Below are 20,377 nucleotides of genomic sequence, written 5' to 3'. Positions count from 1 at the left end.
GGGCTGAGAACTTGTATGAAAACTCATCAGTGGCTCAAGTACTCTATCTCCATGCTGAACCACATCTGGCTTTTTGGCTGTTTAGATATCGTCAAGAAATTAAAAAGATGAAAAGTTGATCTGTGAATTCAGCAACTGAAAGGAAGATAAAAAAGATTCAGTCAGTATAAGGAAGTCACACTTTACTCAGAAGGGGAAGTAACCGCTGTATCTCTTCTAAAGAAGTCAGAAACGTTGACAGTCGAGGGCGAGAGAACAAGAGAGAGAGACGGAGAGGCACGATGGCTGAATTCAGACGGATTCAAATAACTTTATTTGTGATTCTGCTGCTTCAGTTTACAGGTAAGGACCCAAAACACATACATGACTAAAAGAAATGTTAGTGATAGTATTTATGTGACTAATATTGATATAAATGAAACAGCCAAGTTTGCTGTTTGTTTTGAAAATGGTGTGTCGAGTGGATGTTGATTAAGGTAAGTTTGCTGATCTCTGTTGTAATTAGTGATCATCCTCTCACATAACCAAACTATACACTTTGTCTCATCTTCAACAGCAGTAGCTGGACAAAACCCCCGCTCCTTCACTGTCAGAGCTGGAGATGAAGTCACTCTGCCTTGTGAAAATGTGATAATTCAGGACAACTGTAGTAGCACTACTTGGCTTTCTAATCGTAATGGGGAAACAGCAGTAGAGCTGGTTCGTCTTGGACAAATTAACAATGTGATTTCCAAAGCTAAACCAGACAGACTGAGTGTTACAGAGAAATGTTCTCTGGTTATAAAGAAGGTCACATTTGATGATGTTAGTCGTTACACCTGCAGACAGTTCTACAGATCAGGACAACAAATAGGTCCAGATGCTGGGGTTTATTTGTCTGTTGTTACCAGTGAGTATTTACATCATAATGTTTTCAAACTGTCTTGTTAGAACAATATACTGAAAGATGACAATAATTATGATTACAGTGATGAAGTTAATTTTACTCTTGTTGTCTTTCTCTCACAGTATCTCCATCTTCACCAGTGGAAGAACAGAAGAACACTGATGATAATGTCACCTTGATCTGCTCTGTGTTGACTGATGCTGGGTGTGAACACTCAGTGAAGTGGCTGTATGAGGGGAATGAGACTGATGTGGAGATAACACCTCTTACCTGTTCAGCCAGTGTGTCATTTCCTCCTCATCTTAATCAGAAGTTACTGAAGTGTAACGTGACAGATAAGAAGAATGGAAACACGCTGCTGTGTAATGTCGGCCCCCAGTCTTCTTGTAAGAAAACAGGTACAGTTGGTTTTATTTGATGGATTTAAAGTTTTAAGATAACATTATTTTTTATTGTGTGGTCTCATCAGACGGTAAACATGAGTTATTTCATCACCATTTGTTGTGTTTTGGTATTTCATATATTCAAAACAATCAAAAGGAAGCACAACAGAGGGAAAAGACAAGACATCAAAACAAGGTAGTCTTTCTCTCTCTCTCTCTCTCTCTCTCTCCATATGAAGCCTAAAGTATGAATGTCAGACCGACACATGGCTGCAAATGGAGATATTCACGTTGGAGAAAGCACGTTTGTTCTCTTTGAGCTACAGAATTTTGAATAGAACAGAAAGCTGCAGCCCAAATATATTTCATGTTTTTATTGTCTTCAGGCTGGTGGAGGGTCATCATGGTGTCTGTGGGTTTAGCAGCACTCATAATAACTGTTGTGGCGGTCAACATATGGATGAGAACTAAAGGTGAGAACATTCACAGATGTCATTTTTAGAAGAAGATTTAATGAATGTCTAATGAACAAGAACAATTTATGAACGTAGATTTACAGCGTGGAAACTAAAGTCTGCTCTTTTTTTGTCTTTTCAGGAAACAGAACCCAGATGTATGGCAATGCTGTGAGTTTTAAAACTGAATAATCAAACGCTTGTGTTTGTGATATTTCACTATTTACAATAAGAATAAACAGTGCTGACTGGATTGTTTGGAGTCTAAGTGGCTGCAGCAACAAAGGAGATTTATTTGTTCCATTTGATCTCAGAATCTCCAGTGTGTTGTGTTATTTTCACAGGAGCATCATGATGAAGATGAAGGTACAGTGACCTATGAAAACGTTGGAGAACCTTCTGTTTCTATCAGACTCCACTGATCAACAACTTCAACATCAACTCACCAGAAAAAAAAGAAAAACTGTAACATAATTTTGAGTCGTATCTAAACACTGAAGTGTAACTTGTATTTCAGTTTAACAATGACGTCTTGATGTTAGGATTCGACTCATTCCTTTAAAAGGTAAAGCTTTGCTCAAGTTGTTAAATCTCTGTGTAATATGTATTAGAAATTAAGATAAGAGAAACTTTATTGTCATCCTTTTATATACAATGCAGTAGCCTAGAAATCTAGACGCAACCTAGCAGCAGCAAATGTAATTTGCAGCCAGGGTCAGTCTAGCAACTCACCGTTGGCTTGCGAGCTGGAAAAACCAAACTCTAGTCAGGCCAATCACATCATTTATAGAGTCGGTGGGCGGGCTTATGGCTGCTGCTGCTGGCGAACAGCGGTCTTTCGAATCGGCTTTGGCCGTGACTCTGAGTTAAGCTTTTCTTTGAGAAAAGAACAAAGAACGGCACTGAAGTCATTAAAAAAGGAAGGAAGATGGAAGATGTGTTTCGGAGTTTTGCCGACCAGATAAGGCAAAAGTTGAATCTATCAGCTAGCGTTGCTCTGCATGGTTGTAGTGCTATCCTATTGCGTGCAGAAGGAATTTGAAAGACAACCGTTTGTCCCGCCCCTTAGATTGAGCCCTGCCAATGGTGAGTTCCCAGACCCAACATCTTGATATGGGTCTGGCTTGTCAGACTAACAATGCAGTACAGTGCATATAGGAACAGAAACGTGTTCTCTAGTCCCGGTGCAAAACAAAAGAATGAACAAATCAACATGAGGTAAAAACAACAAGATCCAAGACAAGGAACAAACATTTAGTGAAATAATAGAAAAATATACATACAGGGAAAAATATAAAGACACAGAGGGGAAACAAATAGAAACAAATGTAAAGCAGTTCCCTGATAATATGTATGTAATATAATAACAGTAATCCATTTGAATTCATAATTCTGTTGTAAACATGTTCATTGGAAGCCAAAACATTTTTTTAACGTTGTGTGGTTTTGAATGAGCTTTCAGCCTTAAGTGTCTCTTTATTATAAGTGAGAATTATATAGTCTGCAAATAAATAAAGTGCTTTATAATAACTTATGCATTGTGTTTTGTATAACTGTTTTGTAGTTTACAGGTCATTTTCTTCGCTATTATTTCTTTAATTCTGTCTCAGTGAATTATTCAGGATACAGAATGTAACTCTGTCCTTACTGTTACTGTCCAGCAAAGATAGAACCTGTCATTGTTTATTTCTGGGGTCCTGCTGCACTCCAGATAGTTTCTGGTTGAAATTTCTGACACATTCACAATTTGGTTCAAATCTAATTTTTCAGTATAGAGTATACTTTGTGTTGGTTTAACATAAGATGAACAAATGATATGGACATCTTCAAGGGACAGTTATTGGGCATTTTCTTTTAAACCTCTATATGCTCACACCTGCTCAATTTGGCAAAACAGTTCAATCTCTCACTATAATTATACAGAGTCCCCAAATTCCATTCAATTAAACAGAAGTAAAAGCAGCCAGTGCTTGCGAGCCAGTTTTTTCTCCTGTCACATTATGACTCATTGTGGGCTCATTTTTCACTCAATCTGCAAGTCTGGTATCTCAGATTAACAAGCACAACCATGGTCAGAAGCAGGAAGAGCTCCTAAATGTCTTTCGAGCATCTAGATTATATTTTGATCTTTCAATGCCGCTTTTTTGGGTTCTTAAGTAGCAGATGGATTTCTTTGTTTTTAAAATTATTTTTGGGGCTTTTTTTGCCTTTTAAAGTGGCTACAATCAATGTTCCTATGGTAACAATGTATATGACAATACATTTTGTGGCAATGAAAAGGGGTTGATCTTTGTGATGAACCTACAAAAAATTATCAGCTGAATCTGCTGCTCCCTTCTGCTTTACAGAGCTTCATAGTGAGTTTCTGCTCATTGTTTTGCTGTCCGGCCAAAAACGTTACTGTTCTGTTTCACACTCAGCACTCTCAGAGACTCATTTTCCAACAAAAAAGGCTTTAAAAAGCCATTGTACACTCCCTGCTCAGCAGCAAACAGCAGACAGACACAGTTAGAGACTAGCTGGAGAACAAAGTGGAGCATTGAGCAGCCAAAGAAACACCACTCACAGATTTAGTCCTGGTGATTGGTGATTCCTTCACTTGTCCTCTATCGCCACCATCAGACCAACATGTCAACTTCACTCACAAGACTTTTCATAATCTAATGAGCAGATAAAAGCTGCAGCAAAGTGAACATGTCAGTTGTTACATGGCTGCAAAATCTGCACTTTCACAACCAGGTTACTTTGTTTCACAATTTAATTTTATCCATGTTGTGTTGAATTTACTGTACAGTAAAGGCTGATTTATGCTTCTGCGTCGAATTGACGGCGTACCCCCGCAGACCCCTCTACGTCGCTGCGAACCCCCCTCCAAGCCCTCCGCCGTAGCTCAACGTGCATCTCCAAAAATGTGTAACTTGCGTCGAGGCAATGCAGACCACGAGGACTGTGATTGGTCAACTGGTCCTGTGTGTTGATAGTCGGTGATTCAAGCAGCCTACTGTGGGGAGTAGCAACATGCTAGTTCACTGATATAAGCTTTGCAAATAAACTTTTATATATATATATATATATATATATTTTGGTTACAATGACGGGGTTATCCATTTGTAAACTGCTTGCTAACATAACATAAACTGGGTGGCAGACACCTCGCCAAAGCCACACACCCCCTAGCGTTATGGCGGTGAAATTCACCGCGATGCAAAGCAACCCCGACGCAGAACTCCCAAAGGGTCACGACGCCGTAGGAGCAACAGCGTAGCTACAGCGTGGAGTTGACGCAGAAGCATTAAACAGCCTTAAGTTGGGTGCTGTTTCCTTCTTACTTCTCAGGTACGGGTTAGAAATGATGATGATGAGGATGATGAAGGTGATTCAGTGACCTACAGCTCTGTGAAAGCTTCCTCCTCTCCTGCCGGAGCCTCTGCTGGTCCCAGCACCCCCCACCGCTTATCAGAGCAAACAAATAAGAGACCACAGCACCGAGAGACATTTTAAAGCTTTGGATATTCACTGGTGTTTTGGAGTAAATATTGGAATCTTCACCTGTCAGCTTAATTCATAATGAACAGATCTCTAAAAACTTCACCAACCAGGGAAATCTTCAAAGATCAGCAATCTCCAAAGTTTATTTTCATAAACCTATTTCTTTTCAGTAACAATCCTTTAAGCTGGAATCTCTGACTGTTGACCACGATTAGAACTAAACTGTGATCGTTCTAACTGCTGAACATGATTCTGTTGTCCTTTGTTTTCTGTTGTGTTGTTGTTTTTAATTCGTGCTTTGTATTTTCTGTGACAATATTTTGTTAACAGAAGGTAATGCTTACACCTGAGGCCTGTACTACGAAGCAGGATTTGGCGTTAGCGAGGTAACTTCAGGTTCAACCCAGGATTTTCTGTATCACGAAGGTGGATCACTTGTTATCGGGTTCAATCGCTGTGGTAACTCATGCTGAATGCCTAACCTGGTCGGCAGCAGGTTAAGTTGGAGATCAGAGATCAACCGGTGTAAAAGTACCGCCCACTGACCAATCAATAGATCAGGCGGCGGTGCGCAGAGAGAGAGAGAGAGAGAGAGAGAGAGAGAGAGAGAGAGAGAGAGAGATGCGCTCATAGAAGTTAAAACATTTAGAGACCGACAACCCCGTTAACATTCCCTGATGGATATTTTTATGAAATATAAATATATATATATATATATATATATATATATATATATTTAATGGGAGGGAATTACATATCGGCTTCTTGAGCTGTGTGTCGCCAATGCGCACATCGGTTTGAATTATGTTTTTATATTTTTTTATTTGCTCTCACGATCGCTTCCCACTGCCAGGGTTGCAACTGAAATAACCACAGTTTATGGAAAGCACAAGTGTAATTATGGTCAGATCTTGGTCCTGACTGATGGGGAAGTGATATTGGAGTTGTGATTTAAACATCTACAGCGTCGGCTATTTTTTTTGACAGCTTTCCTTCCTGTTTTAGGAAGCAGCGACTGTATTGCGTTTTCCCTGTAAAACCGTGTCTGTGTTCTTCATATTTATGTAGAATTATAATTTGCTCTTCTTATATATAACATGAGGCTCTGCTAGATGTTTGCCATTGGTCGTGGCGCGCAAACACCGCCTCTTTTATGTGAACCCGCACGCCGCTGGATTGGGGAACCCTGAGTTGACTGAACTAGTTGATAACCAGCGTCGTGATACAGGTAATGCGGGACCGCGGTTGTTAGGTTAGGTGAAGCCAGATAACTGAAAGAGATCCAGGGCTGGTTGATCTTGCTTCGTAGTACAGGCCTCTGCTCACTTTAGCAAATAAACATTGAGCCAAACTGCTAAATCTCTCACTACAATTACGCAGATGCCCCAAATTCCATCCAGTTAAACACAACTAAAAGAGGGAATAATTGATTTAAAGTCAATTGTCACAGTTCGGCCCAGAATCCCCTCTTCTTAGCCTGTGACCTGTCATGCCTCTGCTGTTCTTGGACTCCGATCCGGGTTTTCCCTCTATCCTCCCGGTTGACTACAAGGGAGTTGCCAATCATTAGCGCGTGCACTGCCACACCACACCTGTTGCCACTCTCCCACACCTGTTGCCACTGTACCACACTTGTTGCCACTCTCCCACACTTGTTGCCACTCTCCTTGTCAGCCATAGTTGTTTTAAGCAGTGCCAGGAGGAACACTTTTTGCCAGATTGTCATGTCTTTCAGTGTGGATTCTAATGTTTGTTCTTGTTCTATTGGATTTACCAATTTTCCCTGCCTACCTGTGTACTGAACTCTGCCTGTTTTTGCCACCTTGGTTATCTGACTGAACCCTGCCTGTACTACTGCCTGTGTTTTTGCCTGACAAACTGTGTACCGAACTCTACCTGTTTTTGCCAATTTGGATATTGGACTGAGCCCTGCCTGATACCTCTTCCATGTTTTTTGACCTTTTTTGAGTATATGCTGCCTACCAAGTTGCTCTACCTGGCTGCCTATTCCTGTGTTTTCTTAATTACAACCTACATAATCTACTCTCTACCTCCTGAGTCTTGAGCTTTTGGTTCCACAATGTAGTACCTGGCATCAATGAAAAGTAGACAGCCAGTGCTCACGTTTATTCTCTCTCTTAAAGGTAAAAAAACTTTGGTCAGGTCTTGAACTGTGACCTAAATTCAAATTACAAAATAAGCCTACTGCCACCTTTTTAAAATATAGTGAGTTAAAACATTTCTCTCTGCCACCAATACAAATGGGTCCATACCTTCATATTTAGGGAGGAGTACTGTAAAAGAGACAGATGCTTATCATCAGAGTAAAACCTGCGCGAGGCCGCGGCTGCTCTCTACTCACCAAACACTTCCCCTTCAGTTCTCAGGAAACAACACTAAGCTGTATCAGGAACCAACAAACCACTAACATTTCATCATTATCCCCTGTATGGACATATTGCCCAAGGGTACATTTCTGGTGTACGAGCAGATTGACTAATTTCAGCATTTTAATTGATTCTATAAACATTCCTTCTGTGTGAGGAGTTTACATTTTGACCTGAAGCTTCTCCTGTTGAACTTCGAATGAAAAGGGGTTTGGTCCAACAGACAACAGATTATCTCCTCATCATCTGTGGGGCTGAGAACTCGTCTGAAAGCTCATCAGTGGCTCAAGTACTCTATCTCCACGCTGAACCACATCTGGCTTTTGGCTGTTAAGATATCGCCAAGAAATTAAGTAGATGAAAAGTTGATCTGTGAATTCAGCAGCTGAAAGGAAGTTAAAAATACACTTTACTCAGAAGGGGAAGTAACCGCTGTATCTCTCACAAAGAAGTCAGAAACGTTGACAGTCGGGGGCGAGAGAACAAGAGAGAGAGACGGAGAGGCACGATGGCTGAATTCAGACGGATTCAAATAACTTTATTTGTGATTCTGCTGCTTCAGTTTACAGGTAAGGACCCAAAACACATTCATGACTAAAAGAAATGTTAATGATAGTATTTACGTGACCAACATTGATATAAATGAACGCCAACCGTTTGCTATTTGTTTTGAAAATGGTGTGTCGAGTGGATGTTGATTAAGGCAAGTTTGCTGATCTCTTGTAATTAATAATCATCCTCTCACATAACCTACCTAACTATACACATAAATGCCAAATTCTTATCTCAGTTATGTTTGTCTCATCTTCAACAGCAGTAGCTGGACAAAACCCCCTCCTGTCACTGTCAGAGCTGGAGATGAAGTCACTCTGCCTTGTGAAAATGTGATAATTCAGGACTGTAGTACCAATACACTTGGCTTTTCGGCCATGAACGGGAAGCATCAGTAGAGCTGATAGAGCATGGGCAGATTAAAGATGGGATTCCCAAATCAAAATCAGACAAACTGAGTGTTAGAGAGAAATGTTCTCTGGTTGTAAAGAATGTCACAGAGGAGGATGTTGGTCGTTACACCTGCAGACAGATCAACAGATATGGACAACAACAAGATCCAGATGCTGTGGTTCATCTGTCTGTTGTCAACAGTGAGTTTTTACATCATAATGTTTACTAACTGTCTTGTTAGAACAATATACTGAAACATTACAATAATTATGATTACAGTGATGAAGTTAATTTAACTCTTGTTGTCTTTCTCTCTCAATATCTCCATCTTCACCAGTGGAAGAACAGAAGAACACTGATGATACAGTCACCTTGATCTGCTCTGTGTTGACTGATGCTGGGTGTGAACACACAGTGAAGTGGCTGTATGAGGGGAATGAGAATGTCGTGGAGATAACACCTCATACCTGTTCAGCCAGTGTGACATTTCCTCCTCATCTTAATCAGAAGTTACTGAAGTGTAACGTGACAGATAAGAAGAATGGAAACACGTTGCTGTGTAATGTCGGCCCCCAGTCCTCTTGTAAGAAACCAGGTATAGTTGGTTTTAATTGATGGATTTAGACTTTTAAGATGATTATTCTTTCTTGTTTAGTCTCTTCAGATAGTAAATATGAAGTATTTTAACACCATTTGTTGTGTTTTGTTGTTTTATAACAAAATCAAAAGGAAACACAACAGTGGGAACAGATAACAAATCAACAAAAGGTAGTTACTTAATATCATACTCTCTCTCTCTCTGTCTGTCTGTCTGTCTGTCTGTCTGTCTGTCTGTCTGTCTGTCTGTCTCTCTCTCTCTCTCTCTTTCTCTCTCTTTCTCTATTTATTTCTCTCTCTCATGATCCTTCAAATAGAACTGAATGTTAAATAGTTTAAATATTCTCTTATCTACACCTGCAAACCTTGCAGTTGGGATTTTTTAATTCCTCGTAATGTGGTGTAGAAAAAAAATAGATGAAAGCAACCATTTTTCATTAGAGGTTGATGAATTTTCTCAAAACACAAACAAGACAATGTGGCAACGGGTTCATTAGATGGTTAACTTGCTTAAAGACACAATTTCGGCATATCGATAGTGTGGAAAAAACATGAAGTGGCTGTATCAGGGTAGAGATGTGGGTAAAGAGAACAAAGACTTGAAGACATCACAGTTTAACTGCTGGACCAGTGTGACCTTCATGATTTTTCATTTAATTTACACGTCAGAAGATTATTATAAGATGTTGAAGTGTAACGTGACGGATGGTCACACTGGAAAAGTGATCACCTTCAGCCTTCAGTCTTCAGGTGAGAAAACAGGCGAGATGAGCTGTTTAAAATCACTTCAAACTGACGTGGAAAAAAAACCCACAATTTGCAGGAACCAATCACAAACTGGCTTATCCATCTGGTGTGCTATTGGCGGGTTTAACACGATGATGATAGAGAAGCGACTAAGCAATGTCCTCTGCCAGTGCCTCTGCAGCGCTGCGTTAGATCCACAACTCCCTCTCCATTGTCCGATATACTCGTTCTAAACCCTTTTCTCTGGGCCAGTAGGCTATTCCATTGTACAGTCTGGAACACTGCATTTACGACCGTGGTTCATTTTCAATATCCTTGAAAAACTTCCAAACTTTCTTCTTTTCTAAAGTACAGTGTGCAGCTCGTGTGTGAGATCCTGACAGAGCTCCAGCTCAGCGGGTCTGTGAAGGGGGAGAGGCTGACAGAGAAGGCAACAAACCCGACCAGCAGCTGCCGCCTGTCCCGGCAGATTGTGGAGCTTGTGAAGTCCGATACTGTCTTACCAAATTTGCAATTAGCCATCAATGTTCGTAAAACGGCCCATATTTGAGCTTTACATAGTTGATTTCTCGCATAAAAAAAGTCTCAGAAGGGAATTCAGTGGTAAAATAGCAGATGAACAATGTGTACAATTTCAGAGATCTGCGTGACCTAGATTAAGAGGACTAGCTGACCTCAGGTCAGTTGCCTATGTGCCTATGTAAATGTTGGGGTGTGACAAAGACTAGAGACTAGAGCCAGATGAGGATTTGAGAAGTTGATGTTTACTTTTAGCTTTGTTCAGATTTGCCCGTTTTCAGCAGCAGTTTCAAATTGTGAGATTTGCAGAGGAAAGAGGTGTCAATGGGATTTTGAGGTTCTATGTACGTCCTCATCACAGGAAGTAGATTCTTTATTTTAACATGCATCAGTTCAGTGTCTCTGACAGTTGACAGCTGAGAAAGGGACAGAGAGAGAGAAGCACGATGGCTGAATTCAAATGGATTAAAATGTCTTTATTTGGGATACTGCTTCAGTTTACAGGTAAGAATACACATAACATACACAAATACCAGAAACATTACAAAATGCAACTATAAATATTAGAAATGGTAAGTTATTATACGAAGTACATTTTATTTAACTAAGAAAGACAAGTCTACAGTTTGTTTTAAACATGAAATTTGGAAACCGAATGAAACACATTTACAAACTTCTGATGTATCTAAAACTGTCCTCACACTAACTGTCAGCATGAGAGCATATTCATATTTCAGTTTACTTTTCATGTTTCTCATCTCTTTCACAGCAGTTACTGGAAAACACCTCTCCTTCACTGTCAGAGATGGCGATGATGTCACTTTGACTTGTGAAAATGTGGTAGATGGTCAGGTTAACTGTGACTGGACTAACTGGGTCTTCACTGATTCAAGAAGTGAGGATGTAGATCTGGTTATTCGTGGGAAGATTGTTGAAAGAGACAAAGCTAAATCAGACAGACTGAATGTTACAAAGAACTGCTCTCTGGTTACAAAGAATGTCACAGTTCAGGATGTTGGTCTTTACCACTGTCAACAGCTCAAACCAGGACAAGAAGCTGCAGACTCTCAGATTGAACTATCTGGTCTTAACAGTGAGTATTTACATCATTATAATTTCAGATCAAACTGTCTTGCCTGGTTTGACTTCCAATCTCACAGTCAAATCATCACAGTGTCTTAAATGTGGATATGAAACAAAGAATCATTCTAGTGGTTTTTTCCCCCGATACATCATTACATATAGCCTATTTTCATACAAACAAATAATATACAAATAGAAGTAAGTGTACTCATGGGGACAACAACCAGAAGTGCCGTTACTGGCCTATTTCAGACACTGCTTGTTAGAACAATGAACTGAAACATTATAATAATCGATGAAGTAATTTTGTCTTTATGTTCTTTATCAGTGGAGGAATATGAAGAAGGTGGGCGGGTGGAGCTGTCCTGTTCTGTGTCGACACGTGAAGTGTGTAGACACACAGTGAAGTGGCTGTATGAGGGGAAAGATGAAGATGGAGATATAAGATACACGGATATGCAGACTTCACAGTCTAAGTGCTCAGTTACTGGGAATTTTTTTATTTCTAATCTCAAGCAGAAGTATCAAGAGTTGTTCAAGTGTGAACTGACAGATGGTTACACTGGAAAAGTGCAGCTGTTTCCCTTCATCCCTCAGTCCTCAGGTAAGAAACCAGGTGAGAATATGATGAGCTGTTTAAAATCTTTTTGAATTGATGTGTGGCATTGATGCAGATGGTAAATCATGAGGTATTTTATTGACATACGGTTTGTTTGTTGTGTTATTTCTTTTGTCCAGGGGAGGATGAAACAACATCAACCACGATGAGAACAATTGAAAACGGCAAAAAACCCAGAATCACCTCAACAACGCCTGCTGTCAGTGTTACTTCAACATCACCACAAGGTACTGACTCCAAAGTTTAGTGTATTATTCAGTCTTTCTCTCCGCTTTGGAATCTAAAAGTATAAATGTCGACCCACTCTTGGCTTTGGTTGGAGATATTCTCATCTGTATTCTCTAAAAGTTATTTCCCCTCACTTTTAGCTACGTGAGCTATGTTTTTAAAACTAACCGAAAGCTGCAGCCAAAATGTTTTGCATGTTTTCATTTGCTGTTCTTCCAGATTGGCGGCCGTAATCATCACTGTGGCTGTCATCAGACGGAAGATGACTAAAGGTGACAACATTCACAGATTCAACTTTTAATAACAAGAAGTTTTGATAAAGCTGGGTGTTCAATGTGGAAGCTAAACCCGACTCTTGTTTTCAGGGGAGAAACGACAGACGGATGACAATGTGGTGAGTTTTAAAACTGAAGAATAAAATGTTTACACACATTTTTACTAGTCACTCAGTACAACTTACTGTGGTTCTGTAGTTAACAGAGAACAGTATGTTCTGATCGTGATGTGCTGAAGGTTAAGTATTTTAGTGGAAGTGGAAGGATCTGTTTAACCCTTGTGTTATCTTCCTGACATCTTTTTTGACACTTGTGTTGCTTTTCCACCGATGTTTTTGTCACTTTTTCCCCAACGTTTTTTCTGCACCTTTTGACATTTTTGTGTGTGTTTTTTTTTCCCCGTTTTTGTAGCTTTTCCTGACATTTTTTTCACTTTTTGAGCCGAGGACAACAGGAGGGTTAAAGAATAGTTCATTTTGGTGAATGCACTATTTCACTTTCTTCCTAATATTAACCCCCATGTGATCTAAGGGCAGTTTTCTTTCTTTTTAAATTCACCTTTTTTATTATATTTTTGTATTACTGATCTCATATCAAAATGTTTCGAACAAACTCAACTTTCTGTAAACTGAGGCCCAAATGTGTTCCAGAGCAATGTTTAAAGAGATAATTTAGCCCTAAATCTGAAAAGTTCATGTTCGCTTTTTTAAATTTCTCAAATCTCTTGAGAAAACATAACCTACACTCAATTGTTTTGGTGCTTGAAATGAGTTTACAAAAGTCTTGGGTTCACTAAAGTAGCTTAATATATTAATAAAATAGTAATTAAATGTCTAAAATGAAATTGTGTAACATCGCTTTTTGAAAAGAAGTGTTGTCAAACATCGCTTGGACTCTTTTGTCCTCAGATGGTTAAAAACAACAAATCACAACCTGCGATCGTGATACAGGAGCTAATAAGCTTAGCTTAGCTCAGCAGAAAGACTGGAAGCAAGGAGAAACAGCTAGCCTGGTTCGGTCCATTGTTAACAAAAGCTCAATAATTAACATGTGGTATCTTATTTGTTTAATCCATTTACAACTACTTCTTGATGAACACCAGTCTATCCATCTGCCCAGCATGTGAGCCTGGTGCGTGATGACACGACTCCAGGAAGTTACTGCACCCAGCTGTTGTTGACCAAGAAATAGTTACAACATGTACTTTGCTATATAAAAGCACAACATTGTAGTTTTTATTTCCAGAAATGTGAACTGTAACGAGACTGTGTTTGTCCAGGGACAGAGCTTAAACTCGGCGGTGACTCAGCCCGGTCCAGAAACCAGTCAGGACACGGTGAGATCGCACACACAACACACCCAGTACAAAGATACACTCACTGCTGTGTGTGTTTGTTCTCTAAATACTGTGAGAGAGAAGAAAAGGGAAGGAAGAGGATGCAGCGTCATTATACCAGAATAGAATTTAAAAAAAGAAAGAAGTGTGAAGCAAGAAGTAAGGAGAAGTGACATGAGGAGAAAAACTCACGCTGTCTTGTCTTTTCTATGCAGGCTGATCCTGAAGGTGGTGTTTCCTACGCCTCCATCAGCTACACCAAGAAGACCAACAGCAGAGCCCAGGTCAGCTGTCTGATTGTGTATACTCAGTAGGCAAATTGAGGGAGGGGATGCCATTCCACTTGTTAGCAAAATTACAAAAATGCATGCCACTTGTTAACCTGCCTAAGAGAGCAGAGAGAGTGCATGGGCAGAATATGTTTGGCTAGTCTGCCTGACTCACTGATCCTTTATCTGACTAAAGCTTGTGCAAATAACAATCTATGGCTATGAAAAATCAGTCGTCTAATGGCAGCTTCTTTTGAAACAAGAGGAGCCGTAGCCTATGCAAGTGGCCTGATGTGTATACTTGTGCGCTGGTGTGTGCGTCGAGCCGGAATGTGTGTGTGTGTGTATGTGTGTATGGGGGGAGTGTGTGGTGAAGCGAGGGAGAAGTGAGAGAGTGGCGGCGATTAGCTTCGGAGGGAGTACCGACTCTAGAGTCATAGTGAGAGAGACAAAGTGTCTCCCCTGTGTTTTCTGACCACGGTGGGAAATCTGGAGCAGGAGAAGTTAACCCTCTCCTTGATTTCATGTTGTTTATGGAGAAGGAGAACCAGGAAATGAGTCGGGGGAAATGCAACGCTACCAAGCCACGGCAGTTTCCTGCGTCATCGCTATGACAACCAGCCACGCTCACCTCAGACATGAGGCGGTACTAAATCTGCAATGGAAAATGGAGGACGGGGCACCGCGGTCGAGCTGAGTAGAGTAGAGTCGAGTCGAGCAGGTACCATGTAATGGAAAAACGCCATAACTGTGTTGTATTTTGATTAGTCGATAACAACGACGCTTTTAATTTCTGGGATTGTTCAGGTGCCTCGGGAAATTCCGCCGGATGTCACTAATTTCGGCCGGATGTCCGTCCCCTTCCTCTTCCTTTGTGTTGGCGTTCTAACCTCCTGTGGATTTGTGAGGACTATGGTTAACTGCTCCTCAGATCTCTGCACGGTAAATCCAGACAGCTAGCTAGACTATCTGTCCAATCTGAGTTTTCTGTTGCATGACTAAAACTACTTTTTAATGTACACGTTCCACCAAAACAAGTTCCTTCCCGAGGCTATTTTGCAGCGGCACCGTGGCGCCATCCAGTGCCTAGCACCCACAAGACGATTGTGATTGGTATAAAGAAATGCCAATAAACCAGAGCACGTTGCTCTCCTATCCCAGAATGCTGTATGGACTAGCCAGACTGTCCTCCGCAGCGCTGTGGAGGAAGGTCTGGCAAAGCGAGACTATGTTTTAATCTATCAAAGCCGCTGTCCGTGGTTCTGAAGTAGCAGATTGATTTCTTTGTTTTTGTTTTTAAGATTATTTTCTGGGCTTTTCTTGCCTTAAAAGTGGCTACAATAATAATACCATCATACTCACAGATTTAGTCCTGGTGAATGGTGATTCCTTCACTCTATCGCCACCATCAGACCAACATGTCAACTTCACTCAGTCAAGACTTTTCATAATCTAATGAGCAGATAAAAGCTGCAGCAAAGTGAACATGTCAGTTGTTACATGGCTGCAAAATCTGCACTTTCACAACCAGGTTACTTTATTTCACAATTTAATTTTATCCATGTTGTGTTGAATTTACTGTACAGTAAAGGCTGATTTATGCTTCTGCATCGGATGTGACGTGCCCGAAGACCCTCTACGTTGCCCGGAACCCCCTCCAAGCCCTCCGCCCGTAGCTCGACGTGCATCTCCAAAATGGTAACTTTACGTCGGCGCGCGACCAGACCACGAGGACTGTGATTGGTCAACTGGTCCTGTGTGTTGATAGTCGGTGTTTCAAGCAGCCTACTGTGGGGAGTAGCAACATGCTAGTTCCCTGATATAAGCTTTGCAAATAAACTCAGACATATTTTGGTTACAATGACGGGGTTATCCGTTTGTAAACGTTGCTTGCTAACATAACATAAACTGGCTGGCAGACACCTCGCAAAAGCCACACACCCCCTAGCGTTATGGTGGTGAAATTCACCGCGATGCAAAACAACCCCGACGCAGAACTCTGAAAGGGTCACGACGCCGTAGGAGCGACAGCGTAGCTATGACATGGAGTTGACGCAGAAGCATAAAACAGCCTTAAGTTGGGTGCTGTTTCCTTCTTACTTCTCAGGTACGGGTTAGAAATGATGATGATGAGGATGATGAAGGTGATTCAGTGACCTACAGCTCTGTGAACGCTTCCTCCTCTCCTGCCGGAGCCTCTGCTGGTCCCAGCAACCTCTACGCCGCCGTTATCAGAGCAAACAAATAAGAGACCACAGCACCAGAGAGACATTTTAAAGCTTTGGATATTCACTGGTGTTTTGGAGTAAATATTGGAATCTTCACCTGTCAGCTTAACTCATAATGAACAGATCCCTAAAAACTTCACCAACCAGGGAAATCCTCAAAGATCAGCAATCTCCAAAGTTCATTTTCATAAACCTATTTCTTTTCAGTAACAATCCTTCAAGCTGGAATCTCTGACTGTTGACCACGATTAGAACTAAACTCTGATCGTTCTAACTGCTGAACATGATTCTGTTGTCCTCTGTTCTCTGTTGTGTTGTTGTTGTTTTTAATTCGTGCTTTGTACTTTTTGTGAAAATATTTTATTAACAGAAGGTAATGCTTACACCAGCTCACTTAATAAATACAAATAAACATTGAGCCAAACAGCTAAATCTCTCACTACAATTACGCAGATGCCCCAAATTCCATCCAGTTAAACACAACTAAAAGAGGGAATAATTGATGTAAAGTCAATTGTCACAGTTCGGCCCAGAATCCCCTCTTCTTACCTGTCATGCCTCTGCTGTTCTTGGACTCCGATCCAGGTTTTCCCTCTATCCTCCCGGTTGACCACAAGGGAGTTGCCGATCATCAGCACTTGCACCACCACGCCACACCTGTTGCCACTCTCCCACACCTGTTGCCTCTCCTCGTCAGCCATAGTTGTTTTAAGCAGTGCCAGCAAAGAACATTCTTTGCCAGGTTGTCACGTCTTTCAGTGTGGTTTCTAGTGTTTGCGCTTGTTCTATTGGATTTACCGTTTTTTGACTTAAGTAGTTAATTGGACTTTCCTTCCTTTTTCCCTGCCTACCTGTGTACCAAACTCTGCCTGTTTTTGCCACCTTGGTTATCTGACTAAACCCTGCCTGTACTACTGCCTGTGTTTTGGCCTGCCAAACTGTGTACCAAACTCTGCCTATTTTTGCCTATTTGGATATTGGACTGAGCCCTGCCTGATAACTCTGACGTGTTTTTTGACCTTTTTGAGTTTACGCTGCCTACCATGTTACTGTGCCTTGCTGTCTATTCCTGTGTGTTCTTAATTAAAACCTACATAATCTACTCTCTGCCTCCTGAGTCTGCTTTTGGTTCCACAATCTAGTACCTGGCCTCTCTTAAAGGTAAAAAACTGCCACCTTTTAAAATATAGTGGAAGTTAAAACATTTCTCTCTGCCACCAATACAAATGGGTCCATACCTTCATGTTTAGGGAGGAGTACTGTAAAAGAGACAGATGCTTATCATCAGAGTAAAACCAGCAGAGCTCTGCCGCTGCTCTTATCTCACCAAACACTTCCCCTTCAGTTCTCAGAAAACAACACTAAGCTGCATAAGGAACCAACAAACCACTAACGTTACATCATTTTCCCCTGTATGGACATATTGCGCCAGGTGTAAATGTCTGGTGTGCGAGCAGATTGTCTAATTTCAGCATTTTAATTGATTCTATAAACATTCCTTCTGTGTGAGGAGTTTACATTTGGACCTGAAGCTTCTCTTGTTGAACTTTGAATGAAAAGGTGTTTGGTCCAACAGACAACAGATTATCTCCTCATCATCTGTGGGGCTGAGAACTCGTCTGAAAACTCATCAGTGGCTCAAGTACTTTACCTCCACGCTGAACCACATCTGGCTTTTTGGCTGTTTAGATACCGTCAAGAAATTAAGAAGATGAAAAGTTGATCTGTGAATTCAGCAGCTGAAAGGAAGATAAAAAAGATCCAGTCACTGTAAGGAAGTTACACTTTACTCAGAACAGGAAGTAACCACTGTATCTCTCCTAAAGAAGTCAGAAACGTTGACAGTCGAGGGCGAGAGAACAAGAGAGAGAGACGGAGAGGCACGATGGCTGAATTCAGACGGATTCAAATAACTTTATTTGTGATTCTGCTGCTTCAGTTTACAGGTAAGGACCCAAAACACATACCTGACTAAAATAAATGTTAATGATAGTATTTAAGTGACTAACATTGATATAAATGAAACAACCTGTTTGCTTTTTGTTTTGAAAATGGTGTGTCGAGTGGATGTTGATTAAGGCAAGTTTGCTGATCTCTTTTGTAATCATTGATCATCCTCTCACATAACCTACCTAACTATACACATAAATGCCAAATTCTTATCTCAGTTATGTTTGTCTCATCTTCAACAGCAGTAGCTGGACAAAACCCCCTCTACATCACTGTCAGAGCTGGAGATGAAGTCACTCTGTCTTGTGAAAATGGGATAATTCAGGACAACTGTGACCAAACTACTTGGCTTGCTAGTCGTAACGGGGAAGCAACAGTAGCGCTGATAGAGCACGGGCGGATTAATGATGGGATTCCCAAAGTTAAACCAGACAAACTGAGTGTTACAGAGAAATGTTCTCTGGTTATAAAGCATGTCACAAGTGATGATGCTGGTCGTTACACCTGCAGACAGTTCAACAAATCAGGACAACAACAAGGTCCAGATGCTGAGGTTCATCTGTCTGTTGTCAACAGTGAGTATTTACATCATAATGTTTACTAACTGTCTTGTTAGAACAATATACTGAAACATTACAATAATTATGATTACAGTGATGACGTTAATTTTACTCTTGTTGTCTTTCTCTCACAATATCTCCATCTTCACCAGTGGACAGAACAGAAGAACACTGATGATAATGTCACCTTGACCTGCTCTGTGTTGACATTTGCTGGGTGTGAACACTCAGTGAAGTGGCTGTATGAGGGGAATGAGACTGATGTGGAGATAACACCTCATACCTGTTCAGCCAGTGTGTCATTTCCTCCTCATCTTAATCAGAAGTTACTGAAGTGTAACGTGACGGATAAGAAGAACGGAAACACGCTGCAATTTGATGTAAGCCTGCGGGCCTCACATGAGAGAACAGGTACAGTTGGTTTTATTTGATGGATTTTAACGTTTAAAGGAACACGCCGACTTATTGGGAATTTAGCTTATTCACCGTAACCCCCAGAGTAAGACAAGTCCATACATACCCTTCTCATCTCCGTGCGTGCTGTAACGCTGTCTGACGGCTCCAGCATTAGCTTAGCCCAGCACAGATCCTGCAGGTAACTGGTTGCAACTAGCCTACTGCTCTGAATTGTGACAAAAGTGACACTATAACGCCAACATGTTCCTGTTTACATGTTGTGATTTGTACAGTCACAGCGTGTACAAAAAACAATATAACATGAGAGACAGCCATCTTCTAACCGTAAACAAACCGGGAACTATATTCTCAGAAAGGGTTGCTGCGAGCATATCACTCCGCCCAAGTACTATATTCTACCGCCTGAGAATATAGTTCCTGGTTTGTTTACGGTTAGAAGATGGTTGTCTCATGTTACGTTGTTTTTTGTACATGCTGTGACTCTACAAATCACAACATGTAAATGGGAACATGTTGGCGTTATTTTGTCAGTCATTCGGAGCAGTAGGATTACTGGAACCATTCACCTGCCTGTTCTGTGATTGGCTAATGCCACTGGAGACGTCAGACAGCGTTACAGCACGCACGGAGATGAGAAGGGTATGTATGGATTTGTCTAACTCTGGGGGTTACGGTGAATAAGCTAAATTCCCAATAAGTCAGCGTGATCCTTTAAGATAACATTATTCTTTCACATTTAGTCAATGTTATTAATTGAGATTTCATTGTAAGTGCATAATTGGCTTTCAAACTGTTTCTATTAATTTATTTGTCTTTATTTTCATGTTTTTTTGTGTCTTTGTACGTATGTAATGATGTGATGTAATTCAGCTGCCTATCTAAGAGATTTTTAATCTCAATGGGCTTCTCCTGGTTAAATAAAGGATAAATAAAAAAAAATAAAAAAAATAGTCTCTTTAGATCAGGGCTCGTCAACTACATTTTTTCAAGGGCCAGAATTTTTT

At 40.8% G+C, this 20,377-nt stretch overlaps 2 protein-coding genes across 5 annotated transcripts in view; both read left to right on the top strand.

Annotated features, from left to right (window-relative positions):
- LOC120546888 overlaps positions 1-10,326 on the top strand; it is a 54,800-nt gene extending 44,474 nt beyond the window's left edge. The window contains exons 3-5 of the mRNA XM_039782146.1: positions 8,883-9,140; positions 9,275-9,313; positions 10,239-10,326. Of these exons, the coding sequence (XP_039638080.1) occupies positions 8,883-9,140; positions 9,275-9,313; positions 10,239-10,261 (320 nt within the window). The 3' untranslated portion in view covers positions 10,262-10,326. The remainder of the gene's footprint in view (positions 1-8,882; positions 9,141-9,274; positions 9,314-10,238) is intronic.
- A 263-nt stretch (positions 10,327-10,589) lies between these two features.
- Positions 10,590-17,548, top strand: LOC120546887. Of its 4 annotated transcripts, XM_039782145.1 has the most exons (8): positions 10,590-11,501; positions 11,820-12,095; positions 12,230-12,337; positions 12,558-12,610; positions 12,704-12,732; positions 13,893-13,949; positions 14,165-14,233; positions 16,326-17,548. In XM_039782145.1, the coding sequence occupies exons 4-8, from the start codon at positions 12,601-12,603 to the stop codon at positions 16,464-16,466; spliced, it is 306 nt and encodes a 101-aa protein (XP_039638079.1). In that variant the 5' UTR covers positions 10,590-11,501; positions 11,820-12,095; positions 12,230-12,337; positions 12,558-12,600; the 3' UTR covers positions 16,467-17,548. The 4 variants fall into 4 exon arrangements, with proteins under 4 accessions (XP_039638079.1, XP_039638078.1, XP_039638077.1 ...); XM_039782144.1 differs by lacking the exons at positions 12,704-12,732; positions 13,893-13,949; positions 14,165-14,233; positions 16,326-17,548 and having other exon boundaries at positions 10,590-11,303; positions 11,447-11,501; positions 11,820-12,107; XM_039782143.1 differs by lacking the exons at positions 12,704-12,732; positions 13,893-13,949; positions 14,165-14,233; positions 16,326-17,548.
- The last annotated feature ends 2,829 nt before the right edge of the window (positions 17,549-20,377 follow it).

This window comes from Perca fluviatilis, chromosome 18 (genome assembly GCF_010015445.1).
Source record: "Perca fluviatilis chromosome 18, GENO_Pfluv_1.0, whole genome shotgun sequence".
NCBI classification, from domain to species: domain Eukaryota; kingdom Metazoa; phylum Chordata; class Actinopteri; order Perciformes; family Percidae; genus Perca; species Perca fluviatilis.
The sequence above is the reverse complement of the archived record's forward strand: the minus strand, read 5'-3'. Positions and strand labels throughout refer to the sequence as shown.

Excerpts from the sequence above, each read along its gene's own strand:
- LOC120546887 (XM_039782142.1), top strand. The coding sequence starts at position 11,123 with ATGAGAGCATATTCATATTTCAGTTTACTTTTCATGTTTCTCATCTCT. Across the intron at positions 11,502-11,819 it reads TGAACTATCTGGTCTTAACA|TGGAGGAATATGAAGAAGGT; the intron begins GTGAGTATTTAC and ends GTTCTTTATCAG. Across the intron at positions 12,108-12,229 it reads GTCCTCAGGTAAGAAACCAG|GGGAGGATGAAACAACATCA; the intron begins GTGAGAATATGA and ends TCTTTTGTCCAG.